This window comes from Phyllostomus hastatus, unplaced genomic scaffold (genome assembly GCF_019186645.2).
Source record: "Phyllostomus hastatus isolate PE091 unplaced genomic scaffold, TTU_PhHast_1.1 phas_contig_159, whole genome shotgun sequence".
NCBI classification, from domain to species: Eukaryota; Metazoa; Chordata; class Mammalia; order Chiroptera; family Phyllostomidae; genus Phyllostomus; species Phyllostomus hastatus.
This window is the reverse complement of record NW_025333640.1, coordinates 1,302,749-1,319,942: the sequence shown is the minus strand read 5'-3', so window position 1 is coordinate 1,319,942 and position 17,194 is coordinate 1,302,749. Positions and strand designations below refer to the sequence as shown.

The 17,194-nt window shown below is 56.6% G+C and overlaps 2 protein-coding genes across 2 annotated transcripts; one reads left to right on the top strand and one right to left on the bottom strand.

The window, feature by feature from the left end:
• Positions 1-6,439: 6,439 nt before the first annotated feature.
• NDUFA11 (NADH:ubiquinone oxidoreductase subunit A11) lies at positions 6,440-12,759 on the bottom strand. Its single transcript, XM_045831435.1, has 4 exons — positions 12,592-12,759; positions 8,103-8,195; positions 7,863-7,985; positions 6,440-6,623 (listed from the first exon to the last, which is right to left on the bottom strand). Exons 1-4 carry the CDS (start codon positions 12,686-12,688, stop codon positions 6,511-6,513), a joined length of 426 nt encoding a protein of 141 aa, XP_045687391.1. The 5' UTR covers positions 12,689-12,759; the 3' UTR covers positions 6,440-6,510.
• Positions 12,760-13,392: 633 nt separating this feature from the next.
• On the top strand, positions 13,393-17,175 carry VMAC (vimentin type intermediate filament associated coiled-coil protein). Its single transcript, XM_045831485.1, has 2 exons — positions 13,393-13,967; positions 15,123-17,175. Exons 1-2 carry the CDS (start codon positions 13,777-13,779, stop codon positions 15,439-15,441), a joined length of 510 nt encoding a protein of 169 aa, XP_045687441.1. The 5' UTR covers positions 13,393-13,776; the 3' UTR covers positions 15,442-17,175.
• Positions 17,176-17,194: the final 19 nt, after the last annotated feature.

The window sequence follows — 17,194 nt, the reverse complement described above, 5'->3', positions numbered from 1 at the left end:
ATGTACTGTTATGAAGAAACTGGACTGAGGCCTGCGAACCGGCAGGGACTGTGCGGTGCACTTCCGCGGGAGGAGGAAGTACCCGACAGGCTTGTTTCGGCGGGGAGCACAGCTGCAGGGGAAAACCAGGAACCCGGCCACGGCCTCTGGGGGGAGCAAGAGGCATGGGGAGGTTGGGGGGGGACAGCGGGCAGAGAGTTTTTTCTGAATACCCTTTGGTTTATTTTAAATTCTGTGGCCCGGGTCTGTTTTACCTATTGAAAATCAACTGTACCATCTACAACTGCCTTTTGACCCAACGACTCCACTTCTGAGAATCCAAAGAGTACCGAAACACCAATTCAAAAGAATATATGCATCCCTGCATTCACTGCAGTGTTATCTACAATAGCCAAGATTTGGAAACAGCCCAAGTGCCCATCAGTAGATGAGTGGATAAGAAAACTGTGGTACATTTACACAATGGAATGCTATGCAGCAGAAAGAAAGAAGGGCAGTGGCTGGTGTGGCTGAGTGTATTGAGCACCAGACTGCAAACCAAAGGGCTGCCAGTTCAATTCCCAGTCAGGGCACATGCCTGAGTTGTGGGCCAGGTTCCTAGTTGCAAGTGTGTGAGAGTGTGTGAGAGGCAACCAGCCAATGTATCTCTCACACATCAGTGCTTCTCTCCCTCCCTTCCCATCTCTCTAAAAATAAATAAATAAAATCTTAAAAAAAAAAACAACAGCAGCACTAAAAGGGATCAAAATTGACGAGTTCAAAAACTGGTTTGAACGGTGGAAAAAATGTCTTGATAGGTGTGTTGTATCAAATGGAGAGTACTTTGAAGGTGACTGAAGTTTTTCTGAAACGTGAAAATAAATACACAATTTTTTATAAATTCCAGGTTTTTTGGGGTCCCACTTGTAGTGAATCCTTCCATAACTCAATGAAGTTGGCCAATATAATACATTTTTAAAAATGTACAGTATATTTTAGAAAGATGGCTGTAAAAAAAAAAAGGACATATTAAAGCGCCTGGGTGGGTGTAGAAAATGGAGGGGTGGTTTAGGCCTGGCCGCGGCTTTGCCTGCGGCCCCTCCATTCGAGCCGAAAACCCTCCCAGGGTCCCTGAGCCCTGCTCTCGCCTGGCTCGCACCTCTCTTGCTTTGGTTCAGCGAATGTTCAGAGCCCAGCGGGGCCCCAGAGGTGAGGCGTGGGCTGGGTTGGGGCCAAGCCTGACAGAGCCCCTCAAGACTCAGCCGACCACCCAGTGCTTGGAGAAGCCACTGGGAAGTTTGGCCGGCTCCGAGGAGGGACAGGAGGGACCCAAACGCACCAATATGGGGCTGGGGAACGAGCCAGGCTTCGCTTAGCCCTCGTGTGCACGGAAGACCTGAGGGGAGGGAGCGGGGTGACCGGAGGGTGGGCGGGGCTGCTCTGTGCCGCAGTGACCCCACAGGCAAAGCAGTCTCTGGCAGAGGATGTCGAGATGACCTGCGTCCAGGGAACTGGGAGCTCGCTCTACCCGGTTCTGAGCCCTAGTTGTGGAGCCAGACAGGTAGGGAGGGGCAAAGCTCTGCCTGACTTCCAACCCCTGAAGTGACGCCCTACCGAGCTTTGGCTTTGGGCTTTGAGGGTCAGTTGGGATACAGCCAGAAATACAGCCTGAAAACAAGAGGGTCCCCCTTTCCTAAAACCTCCACCTCTCTTCTAGGATGGGGACCCTGTTAGGTACAGCAGTATGGTGTCCCCAAGGCACCCAGGCCCTGGCCCTCTCCTACAGCAGCCCCCTATCTTTTTTGGCACTGCTCCAGGGGGTCTCTGCCAGGATGAAGAGCCCACTACAGCGAAAGTATGGATTTCATGGCACTGGTGGCCAGTGTTCCCCAGGGCAGTAAGCCCTGCCCTGACTTGCTGTGTCCCCCCAGGCAAGATGCCAGACTTGGCCTCTCCTCTCACTCACGGTCCATCCCGCCCCACTGCACGGCCTCCTAGCTGTCACGGCAAGGGGTGGGGGTGTTCAGCCAGCTCGTTCCAGCTCCAAGGCCTTTGCACTCTCCATTCCCTCTGCCTGGAACACCCTTCCTCCACAGTACCCTGAGGCTGGCTGCTTCTGGTCCCCCTCTGACCACCCCCAGCTAAGGACAACCTCACCACCTCACCAGTGTCTTTTGTGTTACTTTGGTTTTCTCTCTCGAGCACAGTTCATGTCCATTTACATGTGTGCTCATTAAAAGATTTTTAAAATTTTATTGGTTTTAACCTGGCTGGCATAGATCAGTGGACTGAGCGCGGGCTGCGAACCAAAGTATCGCAGTTCGATTCCCAGTCTGGGCACATGCCTGGGTTGCAGGCCACAGCCCCCAGCAACTGCACATTGATGTTTCTCTCTCTCTCTCTCTCTCCCTCTCTTCCCTCTCTAAAAGTAAATAAATAAAATTTTTTAAAGAAAGCATTCCACATAACAATTAAAAAAAATTTTATTGGGTTGAGAGAGAGGAACGGGGGTGGGGAGAGGGAGAGAAAGAAACATCAACTTGCCACTCCATCCATCAGTGCACTCATTGGCTGATTCCTGTATGTGCCCTGACCAGGAATCGAACCCATAACCTTGGCATATGGGGATGGTGCTCCAGCCAATTCTGCTACCTGGCCAGGGCTCATTTTTTCTTTAACTGCCTGTTTTACTCTTTCTCCCTCCAGACCAGACTGAGCTCCGGGAAGGCAGGGACCTTGTTGGCTGACTGCAGCCCTAGGCGCAGGACCATGCGGCACAGAGAGACGTGAACCTGTGCCAGCGAGTCCCGGCTCTGGATGGGAGACTGATGCCCAAGGCTTCTCTCCCGGCCTCCCTCCCATAGCCGTCACCTGATGGGGTGGGGAGGGGCCTGCCCAGAGCTGGTGTCCAGAAGGGGGCCACATATTTAGGGAGTCCTGCTGTGTTTCTAGGCTGGGTGCTGACCCAGGGGTGGCACCAGGATATGCCACAGCCCTGAAGGAGACCGACGTCCCACCAGACAACACGTGTGATGGTGACATGGGATTTAGAAGCTGCTGAGTGCTATGGGCAAAAGTGGAAGTGGGTAAAAGGGATGTGGGAGCCCGCTGGACAGGAGGGATGGCGTGCCAATGAGGCTTCAGGGAGGCCTCGATGAGGTGACATTTGAGCTGAGAACTGAAGAAGGTGAGAGAGTGAGCTGTGGGAACTTCTGGGAAGAGCAGTCCAGGCAGAGGGAACAGCACATGCAAAGGCCCTGGGGCAGGACAATGTGGGGTGTGTTGGAGGAACAGCAGGGAGGCCGGTGTAGCTAGAGCAGTGATGAGAGGGAGAGGAGGTGAGGACAGGGAGGGGACAGGGGCAGATCGAGCATGGCCTTGTGGGCCCCCAGAGGACTTGGGCTTTTTACCCCAGAAAGGTGGGAGCCCTGGAGGGCGCAGGCAGAGGGGCAGGACCTACTTGAGTGCTCAGTGGCGCCCCTGCTGGCTGCAGCAGGGAGGAGAGCCTGTTGTTGGGGATGAGAGTAAACTCAGGGACACCGAGGGGGTGGCGAGGGAGGCTGGCGAAGCAACCCAGACGGAGACTGCCTGAACTAAGGACGGAGCAGTGACGGTGGTAAGACGTGCAGGACATCTGGACGCAAACATCATATTTTCCACGGAGGAGAAATTTTCCATGGGGACCAAGGGTGACCAAGCAGAGGGAGGGGGCCTGACTCATGGACTCAGAGGCGCCCTCCAGTGGCTGCTGTGGGGAGAACAGACCATCGGGGGTGGGGGGAACAGGTGGGAGCCGGGACCAGGGTGGAGATGGGTGCTTAGGTCCATGCAGGTGAGGAGCAGCTGGTCCCGGAGCGCATGAGCGGGCCATGGAGGGGGAGAGAAGTGGGCAGAAGGGCTCACAAGGGGGTGAGAGAGCAAAAGGACGCAGGCTCCTGGGCCCACATAGCCGTGGCAAACCCCAGCCCTAAGGGGCCTTCATAGCTTTGTGCGCCCCTGCTGCATCCACAGGCACCCCAGCTCACATCCAACACAACTTTGTCAGGAAACCTGTGGGGGTGTAATTTTGCTTTTGAGATCCGCTTGCCCCACGGGGTTGCTTTTGTTCCAGTCACCGTGACCACTCTACTTGGAAAATCCTCAGAGACAACTTAGTGTTGTGTCCTAACAGTAGCTAATAATAACAAAAGAACAACATTGAGTGCCTGCTGTGAGGCCAGCCCTCTGAGGTCGCCCCTCTGGGCCTCAGTTTCCGGTCTGTAAAACAGGACTAATATGAATAGCGGCAGGTGGGAAAGGTTCCAGGGTTTTTCTCCTTTTGTATGACTCCCAACGCTCACTTGGGTTACAGAGAGCTCAGAGACCCCTTGGCCACAGTCCTTGTAAGCTTGTCCCTCCCCTGACCCAGGAAGCGTCTCAGGGCTGGGGTCCTCAGGGAGCACCTGCCGCAGTGCGATGTGAGGCCCTTTCACTCCCCTGCTGCGCTCCCCACCGTACGGCGCCCCCAAGCCAGGCCTGTGGTCCTACCAGGTCCTCTGCCCCATGCAAGTCTGGAAATCTGCCTCCATCCTCACCTGAGGCAGGGTCCCAGGCAGAGGGGTGGGAGGCTGGATGCTGTGGACACGGGCCTGCGTGTGGGGTGGGATGATGTCAGACCCTCACAGCCTAGTAAATGTTTATGGGCAAGGGGCCCTGAGCTTTGGGGCTCCCTGGAGCCCAGCAGGCGGTTGCTCCCTTCTGCCCCATTCTGGGGGGCCTGGCAGGTCTGTTTCATCATTGGCAGCCTGCCCGGGAGGGCTGGGTGGGTGGTGAGCACAGCCCCTGGTCTGAGATATTTAGAGGGGAAACCAAGGCTGGGAGGTAGGTAGAGGCAGGCAGGCTGGCTGCGAACCTTCCCTCCCTTCCCACCTGGTCCAGGGTTCGGGCTTCACAGAGAGGTTAGTAGGGAAGGCTGAAGGTGTGCAGGAGAGGGAGGCACAGGCAGATCTGGTTCTGGCTGCAGCTCTCAGACCAAGTGACCAAGCACAGGTCCTTGGACAGGTCCTGGCCCATGGTACCTACCCTTAGAATTTGTCGCTCCTGCTGCCTCAGGCAGAGTGAATGGGAAGAAGAAGGAGGAAGCAGACAGGGAAGCAGGAACGGAATGTGGCTCCTCCTTGGACACCGCAGGGCTGGGGACTTGGGGATGGCCAGCCAACCCGCTGAGTGTGGTGCGCTCTGCCCCCTGCCGGCCACCGCAGGAACAGACAAGGCTGGTGCAGGGTACAGTTGTTTCCCTCCTTACCAAACATCCCTGAGGGACCTTGTCACCCCCACTTACCAGGTGGGAAAACTGAGGGCAGAGCCAGGTAAGAACCAAGTGCTAGGACCAGAGGGCAGGGCTGGGAGCCCAGCACCCTCTGAGGGCTCAGCCAGGCCCCCGGGCCGTCCCCTCCTAGCTGCTCATGGCAGTGGGTGGGGGGAGAGGAAGCGTGTCTCCGTCCTCTCTCAGGGAACCCCAGGTCCAGGAGAGACCTGGAGTGGCTACGCTGGGGCACTGAACGACCAGCAGTGAGCACTAGCAGGCTGACGGCAGCAGTGCCAGGGCGCTGTGCTCTGCAGTGGTTTAATTTTAGCCGATGAACACCCGCCTGAGTTATTACCTAGGGTGGGCTGGAGAGGAAAGCCAGGGTCCAAGTCTGGCTTTCAACCGTGTCTAGGCCCTGGAGGTGGGGGTGAAAGAGGGAGGGACACAGAGGACGAGGGTGAGGAGGGGTGGGGTGTGAGGGCTGCACCCAGCCTGGCCTGCCCCTGCTGCCCCCCAGGGCCACCTGCAGAGCCCAGACCCTGCCAGGGCACAGCCCTGCTCCCCAGGGTGGGGCCCAGAGAGCCTTAATTTATGACCATCTCAGCGTGCTGGAGCAAGCCAGGCCTTCCTCTCCAGCTGCCAGAAAGCACCGGGCCAGTTCCGTGGAAAGCCTGGGGGCTGAGCAGGCCAGTGTTCTGGGGCTGCCTAAATCACTGTGCCTGACAGGCGGTGGCTGGTGAGGATGTTGAGTCTCTCCTCTTGCTGCTGCCATGGGCCCCTGCCCTTCAGGCTCTGGGTGGCCTGTCACCCACCTGTCAGATGGGACAAAGCTCTGGGGCCAGACCATTGGGGACGCTCTGCTCCAATGCACGGGAATTTGGAGTCGGGCAGCGCATGGGCCCCGGGAGTGTATTCCACGTGCTGTTGGCTTTGGGGGACGGCCCAGACAGGGGGTGCCCCGAGACCGGCACCGTCCCAGCTCCCACCTGCAGACTCCTGCCCCGAGACGCCCTTTCCCTGCTTCAGGACCCACCCAGCTGATGCCTGTAGCTCAGTGGGGGAACAAGATGCCTAATCTGCTCCCTTCCTCCTGAATCCACCCCTAGTCTCCCTGGCTGGAGCTGGCCTGTCCATCACCCTAGAGAGCAAGGGAGGAGACAAGGGAGACACACATGCACGAACATACACAGAATTTAATTCAAGGGGTATCTTCACCTGCCTGAGGTCAAGGGAGGCGGTGGGGCTCACACCTTGGGCTCTGCAAACAACTTCCAACCCTCCAGCTGGCCCATCTTGATTAGGGCCGCCGTGATGCCCATGTATGCGCAGGCTGTGGCTCCAATCCCGTAGCTGTGAGCTGCGAGGGCGGAGAGGGCAAGGTCAGGCACCGTGGGGCCCTTGCCCACTCCTGCCTGGAGGGATGAAGTCACTTGACCCTCCGACTTTGAAGGTTTGAATGGAAACAGGCAGAGAGAGGCAGGAATACAGGCTGTGAGGACTGGGAGCAGGGGGAGACATTCAAGCAGCTGAGCAGATGCCATGTTGGCGGGTCTCAGTCTGTGCCCTGGCCACAGGCACTAGGCCTTGTGTCTGTCCCTTGTGGGGTTCATGAACCAAGGAGCAGATTGCTCCTGGCTGCCAAAAGCTGCCACCAAGGACAGGGTCCTGCTTGCTGTGTATGGGTTTCACACTCCTTCACAGGTTTGGGGACGTATGGTAAACCCAGATCTCGTCCAAGGTCTCAAAGCAAAGGCAGGATGGTGTGGGCTGCCCCCTCTGTGGTGCCCTCCCTCCCTACCATCCACTGAGCTGGGCCAGGGCAGCCGATCTGCCTGTGGCCTCTGAGGCTGTGGGAGGCGGGAAGAGCAGGTGGCTCCGCCATGGCACATGGGCCTGGGCCAGCCCGCTCCCACCAGGGAGCCATGCTCTGCTGGGTCCCAGTGACCTCTGGCCACCTCGGTCCCCTCTCTGAGTCTCAGTCCTTGCATCTGTATGCGGGGACGATGAGAGTAGCCCCACCAGGCTGTATGGTCAGTCAACCAGGGCCACGGGCACGGGTGAGAGGGATGGCAGTGCAAGAACCAGCACTTCCTCCGTGCTCATGGGCTGGTGGCAGAAACTGGCAGTTCCCTCAAATTCTCTGACGAAGCGCAGGAGACAAAGGAGGGGAATATGAGGTGAGGGTGGGGGTCCTAGATCGTACGCAGAGAAGTTGGTGAGAGAGGGAACTGTATTGGCATCTGGCGGAAGGACGTTCAAGCAGAGGGAACAGCTTGTGCAAAGGCCCTGGGGCATGACAGCGCCTGCTGTGTTGGAGAAGCTGGACAGAAGCCAGTGTGGCTGCAGTGGACTGAGCAAGGGAGAGGAAGGGTGGGGGGTGGGAGGGGAAGGGCTTGGTGAGGTGAGTGTGCAGTGGGTGCATAAGCAGCAGCAGCTGCTACTGTTACTGAATTGGCTGGTGGCCGAGGTTCAAAAGCACTGGGAGCTGTCATCCGCTGCAGGCATCCTCCCTGCCCGGCGCTGCCTGGCCACTGGTCCACAACGGAACACAGAACGAGGAGGGTCAGTGGAGGGCAGGGCTGGGGAGCTCACTCACTGCGTGCTCCTAGGGTCAGGCCTCCGGCACAGCCTCCAATGAAGTAGTTTAGGGGGTCGTCGGGCTTTTCGCGGACCTGGGCACTGACGCAGGAGGTAATGCCAAACACGGCACCGATGGCGGCTGTGGGGCAGATGGAAAGGGGTGGGCACTGAGTCAGGGGCCCAGAGGGGCAGGACAGCCAGGCCAGTGCGAGGAAGGGTCCTGAGGAGAAGCAAGATGCCCCCCAGCCTCATTCACCTGCAGTAAACGTGTACCGCCCGGTCCTGGCCACGCCCTCCAGGAAGGAGTCAGGGGGATTCAGTGAGACGCTGTAGGCGGAGGTGATCAGGCCTGCAGAACGAGAGGGGTACCGGGCGGCTCAGATTTGGGCCTCTGCATGGAGTGGCCCTGGCTGGGGAGCGAGCCCCTTTGCCACCTCACGAGCCCTCTCTCCTTTGGTCCCCATTGTGCCCCACAAGGCAGCTCAGCCGGGATAGGAACTTGGGACTGCTGCTGCAGGGCCCAGGCTCCTGCCCTGCCCCAGCCCCAGGCTTCGCTCCCAAGGTCTAGCCAGGCCAGCTCGGGCAGAAGGCCTGCCTGGGTCCCCATCACCCTCATGGGCCCACCACAGGGCACCAGTCCAGCATGCAGAGGACATAAAGACGGGGCTGGAGCCTCCATGGCCAGGCTGCCACCAGCTGAGAGCAGGCACAGCTACCACAGCTGCGTCCCCAGAGCCCCTGGCACCCAGGCTCTGCTCCCATCAAAGGTTCTGTTCTCCTGTGGGCCTGGGGCTCCCTGGCCTAATCCTCCTTGGCAAAGGCGTGGCTCCTAGAACCGCCAACCCCTCCTCATCACTACCCACGGCCCCCTCCCCACCGGCAGCTCCCGCCTGGGCCTGTCCCTCACACTGGGCTGGCTGCCCACACCCACTTAGCCTTGACACTGCTGTCAGCCTTTCCATCTCTGCCACTGGCCTGGCCACCCTGACCCTGACACTGGCTTTTATGCACGAGGGGCCCGAGTAGGGGCTGAGCCTGAAGCCGAGTGTCAGTGGGTGGCAAGAACCAAGATGCTGTCCCGGAGCATCTGGAGTGAGCACGGGTATGGGCCAACGTTTGGGTCTGGAGTCAGGTTTGGGCTGGGGCAGGCTCATGGGCAGCCTCTCCCACCAGACCCCCCTCAGGGAATGGCCAGATGAGGGCCTACCTGGCTGGCTGCTTGTTACCAGAACAGCCTAACAAGGGCCCCCCCCACCCTCCAGCTGACACTGCTCAGGGCAACAACACACCTCTCCTTTCCCTACTGACCCCCAGCATTGCCTAGTTGCCAGCAGGGACCCCTTGGGCCAGCCCATTCATCCCAGGCAAAACAGAATTGTCACCTGACAGGTGGCACGCACAGCTACTGACCCACTCACCCTCCTCGGGGCCCAGGGGGCTTAGCACCCTTGTATCTGTTGCTTCATGGGAGGGGAGTAGCCTCAGCCTGAGGTCACCAAGTAGAGCAGTCTGGAAGCTAGGCGGGTCCCTAGGGCCATGGCCTACCTCTCACCACAGCCCCGGGGGCGGGTTTCACCCCAGTCCCCAAGCCTCCAGCTTCTCCGGTCCCACCCATGGGGCCTTCCAGGCTGAGTAGCGCCTCCCACCCCAGCCTGGGCTTGAACGCAGCTCATTGGAATCGCTGTGGGGGACTTTTCACTCTGGACTGTGGGGTTAATCTTCAGAGCAACCGTGAGAAGGGCCCGGACTGCCACCTCACTTCCAGATGGGTAAACTGCGGCCTGGGGACAACGGGAAAACAGCCACATATAAAGAGGGCCCTAATATGCCTTCAATTCACACAATGTTACATGTCACACTATCCACTACAAAAAAAAAGAGGGCTCTCATGTGCTTGGCACCTGTTCACAGACCCCCCAAATCTCATTTTTCCCAGGTGGTCTCATGACAAACCTGTGTCCCCACTTGAGCTCAGAGAGGCTAGAGGCTGCGCGGGGGAGCGGGGCCACACTGCTGCAGCTCGGCAAGGACTTCCCTCCAGCACGGAGTTCCGAGCATGGTCCCCCACCCCTTCTAGAGACTTAATTGGAGGGGCTCCCAGGCCTGCCTGGGACCTAGGGAGTCTTGATCTCAGGAGCTGGGCCAGGAACAAGGGTCTTAGGACCCCCTGAAGGGGAACCATTGACGAGAGTCAGCGATGTCCCCAAACTCAGTCGCGCAGTGAGCCCTGGGGGTCACCCTGTCAACCCCATCCCATATGCCTGTGGTCCTGGCCGTGCTGGGCACAGAGAGTGCCCCTACCATCCTACGGGCCCTTAGAAGCCCTTGGACTGGGAGTGAATGACCCAAGAGACCCCTGATTACCCTGGGTCAAGACTGCTCTACCCCAACTCTCCCCCAGCAGTCATCCATGAGGTGACCTGCCACAGCCCATCCCTGTAGGAACCAGCTCAATCCTCACGTGCTTTGACCCCCAGCACAGGAGGATCTCTGCCTCAGACCTTTCCCAGCACCTCCACTGCCCCCTCTCCAACCTTCGGCCTGCCCCCGGCTTCCTCTCAGCCTCCCATGGTGACCTCAGGACACAGGGCACATTCATTCTTTCATCTATTTACAGTTACTGTGTGCCATCCTTCATTCATTCCTCAGTTACTGTGTACCCACATCCACTCATTCTTTCAGCTACCCAGGGCCCTGGTCCATTCATCACCCTCTCACAAACAGTTACTGTGTACCCACAACAATTCATTCAAAAATTCATCCAGTCACATGGTTACTGTGTGCCCTGATTCATTCATTCATTCATTCATTCATAGTTACTGTCTTCCTTCCTTCCAAAATAGTTACAGTGGACCTATAAGATGCTGGGCTTTGCTGGCAGTAGGGCTCCCTCCCAGGGCTAAGCAGCTCAGGAAAGCCAAACATGAAACCTGTTCTCTTGTGAGGGCTGTGGGGAGACAGGGAACGAAGGAGTGGGCAGGTGAGCGAGGGCCCAGGAGCATGTTTGAGCCAAGTTTTGCATTTTTAACGGTGTTGGCCAGTGAGAGCACACTCCCCCTCACAAAAGAGGCGCTGATGTCCTTCTCAGTTTCAAAACCCCTTAAAGCAGTGATTGCCAACCAATTTGCTGTGGCAGGCACACTGTGTGTTCCAAGGGTTTTTAAACCATGCAATACCTGACTGTTCAGTCAGGGGAACTGATTTCTTTCCCCTTAGACCGTTGAATTAAAAAATGACAACAGCCAACACAACAACAGCTATCCAGTGTGAATGAATAAAAATTATACCTTTTTTTTTTTTTGCCAGACCAGCAAAAAAAATTTTTTTGGTGTGCCGCGACATGAAAAAGGTTGAAAATCTCTGCCCTAAAGCATCTACTTCTTCAAACCTTCTCCCTGAAAGCCCCCCACACCCCTCGGCAGACCCCCCCGCGTCAAGTTCCTGAAACACAACCTCGACCCTTCGGGCATTAGCCAATGTCAGCATCTCCCCACAAGCGTTCCCCAGAATAACGTTTCCTATAGTGACCTGACCCCATGCTTCGCAGCTTGTCAGGGCCAAGTGCCCCCATGGAGACCCCACCGCATATCCTGAACTGTCCCAGTAAATTGCCATTCCAGCAGGCTCTACAGAATCCGTCCCATGGGACTCTCTTCAGCTCTTTCTGGTCACCATCCTCCAGAAGGGCCCTGTGCACACATTCCTTGCCCCAACCCGCCCCCCCCCCCCAGGAGATTTGTAGCCTGGCTTCAAAAGACCCCCGAGGCAGCTAATATACCTCCTTGACATTCAGTTTCCACCGCTGAAAAATGGAGATGATGATGGTCTCACCAAACATGCAGATAGTGATAGCGATTATTAATTAGGCCTACCTAAGTGCAAACACCTCCCAGGGGAGGCTCAGCTTCTGCCAGGCCCTGTTTCAGGAGATGGAGATACGGAGATGGCCAAAACCCACACATGTACTTCTCAAGGACACTGAGAATGAAAAGGCACCAGCAGGGGTCTCTTCTGCAGGGGAATGCTAGTGCTGTGGGTCCCCTCATGCCCCAAAGGCTTGTCTTATTGCAGTCCCTGACTCACTTAACCTACGATCTCCTCAGCACCCCTAGGGTCCCTCTGGTGGGCCCAATAAAACAGATGTCCCTGACCACCCAACTCTTCTGGGTCCTATAAAGATCTCATCCCACTCCAGAACTTTCTCACATTATTACCCACTCAGTAATAACCAGTAATAACCCATACCCTGCAGCTCCTCTGACCCCGATAATGTCCCTGTCCCACTCCGTGAATTCTAAACAGCCAACTCCAGCACCCAGACGGCTTCTAATAATCCCAGTGGCTAGCCTGTAACATGTATCACCACCTTCAGGTGCCCTGCAACCCTGCCAGACCGTTCCCCCACCCCTCCCAAAACGTCTCTCACACAAGAGTTCCCCATGACCACCCCAGACACCCCGTCTAGTGCCACGTACCGTCCCGCGTGATCCCCAGTTCCGATGTGACCCTCTTGAATTGCTCCCATTGACCCCATTGACCTCCCTGTGCCTTCTGAATTAGCCCGAACCCCACAAAGTCTATTTCACACAGGAGCTCCCTAACGTCCCAGAGCCTCCCCAGAAACCCTGACAGCAACCATATTACCCCCACCTCGAGGTCCCAGTTCCTCAAGCCACCCTCAGCCCCCAGGGACCCTGTGACCCCCTTCCACCTTCCGCCCTCGGGGACGGGCAGCCGGAGCTCACCAACGGCACCACTGATACTGGTGCTCAGGTAGGCCTTGCGGTGACACTCGGTGCCATCGGGGATGTCCCAATACCGCTGAATATACGCCCGCGCCATGGCTACACACACAGTCCCGAACTACACAAACTGCGGCCCTCCGCGGCCAAGGGCAGCCGCTCGCTATCGCGAGACTTCCTAGGCGGCGCGCGCAGCATCCCTTGCGGAAAGGCCCGCAACAAGTGTGCAACTTTATTGAGTGCCGCCACCATGGTTGTGGGTTGCGCGCACGCAGCGAGTTCGGAACTGGCGTAAAGGAAGAGCGCGTGTACCCCCAGACTATTTCTGGAGGGGGAAACTGAAGTCAACGAAGATCAGTGAAGGCAGATTTCACTAGTTCTAGCTAAGAAGGTCCTAGGTTAGGAATGATTTGACTCCGGGAGGTGGGGCCTAACATAAGGACTGCACTACAGTAGGTACTAGGCATATCGCCAGGCACAGATTAGGGCTAGGACGGGGCAGTACTGAGCTTGATAGGAGCAAGAGGTAAGCATGGGGCCGGGCACAGCAGGAATGTGGCCACTTCCCGCGTCAGACTTTGTGTGGGGGCGTGGTCACGTACTGTAGCCATTCCCCAGGTCGGAATGTGAACCGCGTGCGACTATTTTGGGGCGTGGCCAGGACTGGGGGCGGAGCTTGACGGGAAAGGGACCAACCCTAGAGCTAGGATCTTAGAGGGACACGGCCTGTACCCAATTTCTGTCTTGTCCAAGTTCTGCGCCAGATGAAGTACAGACTACGCTTGGGGGCGTAGGCAAAGACCAGAGACATAATTTACAGGGGACTTGACTAACCCAGAGCTATACGATTGCCTAAGGGGTGTGGACATGGCCAATCGTGGGGATCTGGGAGAAGCGCGGCCGATTCCAGAGACGTGTTCAGGTTTGATCGGTCGCAGAATCCGGACCAATCCTGGTTTTAGCTCCTGAGCAGGGCGACCAATCCCATTGCCAGAGCCTGAACTGAGCGTGCCGCTGGAGAATACTGGGCCCGAGGGGCGGAGTTTCGAGAACCCGGAATCAGTCAGAGTGGTTGGGCTTGAGGAGGGCACCACCCAGTTGACTGTGGCCAATGGCGTCAAGGTTCTGAACAGACCTCTGGGGGCGTGGCCCTTCCGGGCAGCTGGGGCCTGAACCACCGCGGGGGTCATGTCCGCCCCGCCGCCCCTGCAGATCCGCGAGGCGAATGCACACCTGGTGGCGGTGCACCGACGCGTCGCGGAGCTGGAGGCGCGGCTGGACGCGGCGGAGCGCACGGTGCGCGCCCAGGCCGAGCGCCTGACCCACCACGACCAGGAGCTGCGCGCTGCCCTGGACGAGCTGGGCTGCACCAAGGATCGGTGAGGCCCGGGGCCTGCCAGGTGAACTAGGTGGAGGTGGGCGGAGGCGGAGTCGAGTTTGGAAAGGGAATGCTGGCAGGGGGAACTGAATGCATTCACGTGGAGGCTAGACTACTGGAGGGATTGAAAAAACAAACACCAAAAAACCTTGAATTAGTCATCGGTATATAAAGAGATGTCACACACATGTGGATTTTTAACTTACAAGTTTCCCACAAGGCAAAACCAGCTGGTAGTGAGTGGTGCAGGGGCCACCGACCTCCTGGAGCAGATATTGGGAGCCAAGGCAGGTGCTTGAACAGAGGAGGATGTGATCTATCGGAAGTTTTGGAGTCACTCTAGCAGTTGACAGTTGAAAAAGATGAGACAAGTGCCCAAGGAAGTACTTGGGCCCATGTGGGAAACAATTAACTCAGAGCTGGTTGGATTCATTTATCTATACTGCGCACCTACTGTGTGCCAGACACTGCTGGGTACTGGGGCACGTCTACACAGCTCTGCCTTTAGGCAGACACATTACTAGGTGGTTACAACATGGGGTGATCTGGGTTTGATAGTGGTGCACACAGGGTTCTTGGAGGACGCAGATGGAAGGCTTCCTGGAGGAGCAGCCATCTAAGCTGAACAAAACAGGAAAAGATATAGGGGAAGAAGGAACTGCAGGAAGAGCTGGGGGAGCAGAGCCATGAGTTTGCACAGGCTGGGCATTGTAAACAACAAACATTTATTATCATTCTGGAGGCTGGGAAGTCCAATACCAGGGTATTGGCAAATTCAGTTCCTGGTGAGGACCCTTTTCCTGGCTTCCAGATGGTCACCTTATTGCATGCTCAGGGGAGGGGATGGGTGAGCTGGGGAGGAGGGAGAGTACTCTGGTGTTTCTTGTAAGAGTGCCAATCTCATCATGAGGATCCTACCTTCATGACTTCATCCATGGCCCCCACCTTCAAATATCACTCTGGGATGGAGGAATTCAGCATAGTAATTTGGGGAGGACACAACCTTGATCATATGGGGAGACCTTGAGGCAGCGGAGAGAAGCATCACCTTTATCCTGACAACGATGGGGAGTGGGAGCCCCAGAGGTCACGAGTAGGGAGAGGAAAACCTCTGGTCCCCTGGTACCATTACTACCAAGTTTTGTTTTCCTGCCAGTGAGATTGCGGCTCTCCAGGAGCAGCTGCTGACCTCCGAGGCCACTGTCCACAGCCTGCAGGCTGCCGTGCACCAGAGGGACAAGCTCATCAAGCAGCTGCAGCCCCGGGCCGAGCTGCTGCAGGACATGTGCCGCTGGCGGCCACCCCTGGCTGGGCTGCTGGCATCCCTGGCTGGGGCCGAGCGCCTGGGTCCCCTGCCAGCCAGTGACCCTGGCCACCCACTCTCTGGCGAGTCCAGTTTACTCCTTGCCAATAGCACTGGGAAGGAGGGGGACAGGGACCACCTCCAGCCAGCAGTGTTTGGGACCACTGTGTGAGCCCCAGAGGAGACTGACTGCAGAATGGAGACAGAGGATGCCCATGGACACTTTCCACTGCTGTGGGTGTCCTGGGGGGAGGGAGGGGTGTGTCATCACTGCCAGAGGGAACCTCCTGCAGAGCCATAATCCTTTCTAAGCATCAGACCTGCTAAAAAGTCATAGGTTTCCAAGGGGTAGCTTGCAGACCAAATGAAAAATGTTTAGCCCAGCCATTTTTTAAAAAACTTTAAACCAATTATCCTTGTTGAAAAAATGGCCATGTTTACACACAAAAATCTGGATATCTGGCTTCAGACTTGGCCATGCCTGCTGGCTCTGAACCCAGAATACTCTCTTTAGCCAGATTGTAAATTATTAATTAGTGCCCTCGTCTCTCTGGGCCCTGAGGCATCTGAATTTGAGACCTCTCTTTCTTTGGTAGAGGCAGATGACAAAGTTCCACATTATTAGACTTTTTCTTACCGCCCACCTCCCACCCCAAGCCCTGATTTTTGTTCTTCCTTCCTGAGAAGCATTCTCCATCCCAGGCTAAAGCTTTTTCTTACTCCATCCCAGACCAGAGTTAAGAGCTTCAAGCTCCATGCCATTTGCATTAGTTATTTTGAAGACACATTTTTAGTCCTAGATGTTCTTTACCTAACTGTCCTATACCCTCAACCTTTAACCCAGAGGGCAGTGTGTGGGGTGTGTGAGTGCTGGCAGCCAGGCCTTGCTGCCAGGGAAAACTCAGGCATCCCTTCACCTTTTCTTGCTGCCTCAGGGCTTTTACATTGGCTGCACCCTCTGCCTGGAATGTTTGCCTGGGTGTCACATGACTGATTCCTTGCCACTCAGGTCTTTGCTTTGATGGCACCTCCTCAGAAAGCTTTCCCCTTGACTACCTGAGTTACTCCCCACCCCTGGTCACTACCATTGCATTTATTTTTCTTTACAGAACTTACCATCAGGATGTAAGCTCCAGGAGGGCAGGGTTTTTCTGTCACCAGAGCCTGGAGCACTCCAGGCCCCAGCAGGAACAGGATGGGTCTGTGGGGCCTGAAGGGCCCTGAAGGGCCCCCAGCACTTCTGATCAGCCCCTGCCCCACCCCTACTAGTCCAGCTTTTGTAGTAGGCAGCTGGCTCCTTTTTTACAGTCCCCAGAGAATCTATTTTTTTAACTCCTTTTTCCTACACTGCCCTCTCTTGGCCTGAGACATTCAGGCAGTTTTGCTTTTTATCAAGCCAGGGGACCCCCATGCCTTTCTTAGCCCACTTAAGTGCCTAGCCTGAGCTGTTTCCCCACCTCCTTACTCACTCAGGAAATTGTCACACCAGGAACTGCGGTGGGGCAGGGCCTATTTCATCCTGGAAAGGCTGGCATCCATCAACATCCTCAGGATGGAGCCGGCTGTGGGCCTGGCATCTGACACTGACCCCTCCGTGTGTAACAATAGCCCTATTTTTCTCTTCTGGATAAATAAGAAAGCGGGGCTGTTTGTCTGAGGGAAGGCAGGCTGGGGCCTGTCTGCTCAAGAATAAATGGGGTGATCTGTCCTCCTTGGTCCTTCTTCCTTTCTTCCACGTGGGGGTGCTGGAGAGGTGGCCCCTGCGTGGGTTGTGGTCCAGGGAGCAGCCCTGCTGGCCAGAGGCTTGTCCTAGTCACTGGAGCTTGTGCCATGGGCAGTCTCTCTCTCTCTCTCTCTCTCACACACACACACACACACACACACAACTGTGTCTAATCTTTGCAGCCACCATGGACACAGGCTTG